The sequence below is a fragment of the Vollenhovia emeryi genome, unplaced genomic scaffold, assembly GCF_000949405.1.
Source record: "Vollenhovia emeryi isolate VEMERY1.0 unplaced genomic scaffold, V.emery_V1.0 DF951337.1, whole genome shotgun sequence".
Taxonomy (NCBI): Eukaryota; Metazoa; Arthropoda; class Insecta; order Hymenoptera; family Formicidae; genus Vollenhovia; species Vollenhovia emeryi.
The window spans coordinates 1-1,106 of NW_011955029.1; the positions used below are offsets into that span (position 1 = coordinate 1).

The window sequence follows — 1,106 nt, forward strand, 5'->3', positions numbered from 1 at the left end:
TTTGCTGTTATGATTCACTTAAATTCTTTCTTGTACTTTAAAGCGAACAGCACACAACGTTTCTTTGCCCACTTGATTGCTTGCGTGAGCCTCTGCTGGCTAGTGAGAACCCATCAGGATTTAGCTTTAAGTCACCGACCTATCATACTGCATCCTGATTGACTCTCACCAGCTAGCAGAGACACACGAAAGCAAGTGTATTCCATTATGATAAAACAAGATGTTGAAACTATTTTGGTCATCTCATATATACATTACTTACCTTAACTCTGTTTCTATATAGCTCAATCGTTCCTGGATTTTGCTATAAAAATTGTACTGGTATAAATAACAAATGAATATATTTTTAAACATACAGTTAACACTAAATTAATAACATTATTTTGATAAAAGTTTTATTTATTGTTAATAGTTTTAATCATTGTTATTATTTGTTATTTCTTGTTATATTTATGTCTATTGTTATTATTTTTATAATTTTATATACTCACCGATTCTCCTCTTCGCTTTCTGTTCGTTGTGCACTATAATTCGTTGTCGTCTGTATCGCTCTGCCTATGTTAGAAAAATTATCCTGAAACTTATTGCATGTATTAATAATATTGTCTGTAACATTTTGATTCTGAGTCGACATAATAGGTGAGTTACATATTGTGACAGGTATAATTTGTGACACTGGTGTGATTGACTGAGGTAATGTAGAGTATGATTGAGAATTAATAGATGTTTGTGAAGATGGAAATTGATGAGACATTTGTCCTGGTTGATATGGTGTCTGAGTAGATGTTTGTAATGGACATTGTATCTGATTGTGAGTGGATATTGTCGGACATGGTACTTGAGTAGGTGTATGTGGTTGATATTGTGCCTGAGTTTGTGTATATGGCTGTACGTTATCTAATGTATGTAACAAAGGCGTTTGTGAGTTTTTATTGTAATCATGTGAGAAATTTTCCTGTAAAATGACTCTTAAATCTCTCATGTCCGATTCCAGTGTCTTGGTAACACTCTTATCTTGTTGTAACACTCTTGTAACACTCTTTCCTACTTTCCTGGGAATATCTTCATCTGAAGAGGTAGTCTGGTATCTTGACGGTTTTGTAATA

The 1,106-nt window shown here is 33.3% G+C and overlaps 1 protein-coding gene across 1 annotated transcript; it reads right to left on the minus strand.

Annotated features, from left to right (window-relative positions):
• Window positions 1-7: 7 nt before the first annotated feature.
• Window positions 8-1,100, minus strand: LOC105561327. The gene is made up of 2 exons (XM_012011240.1): window positions 492-1,100; window positions 8-304 (listed from the first exon to the last, which is right to left on the minus strand). Exons 1-2 carry the CDS (start codon window positions 980-982, stop codon window positions 259-261), a joined length of 537 nt encoding a protein of 178 aa, XP_011866630.1. The 5' UTR covers window positions 983-1,100; the 3' UTR covers window positions 8-258.
• Between the last annotated feature and the right edge of the window lie 6 nt (window positions 1,101-1,106).

Excerpts from the sequence above, each read along its gene's own strand:
- LOC105561327 (XM_012011240.1), bottom strand. The coding sequence starts at position 982 with ATGAGAGATTTAAGAGTCATTTTACAGGAAAATTTCTCACATGATTAC. Across the intron at positions 305-491 it reads GAAAGCGAAGAGGAGAATCG|CAAAATCCAGGAACGATTGA; the intron begins GTGAGTATATAA and ends CAATTTTTATAG.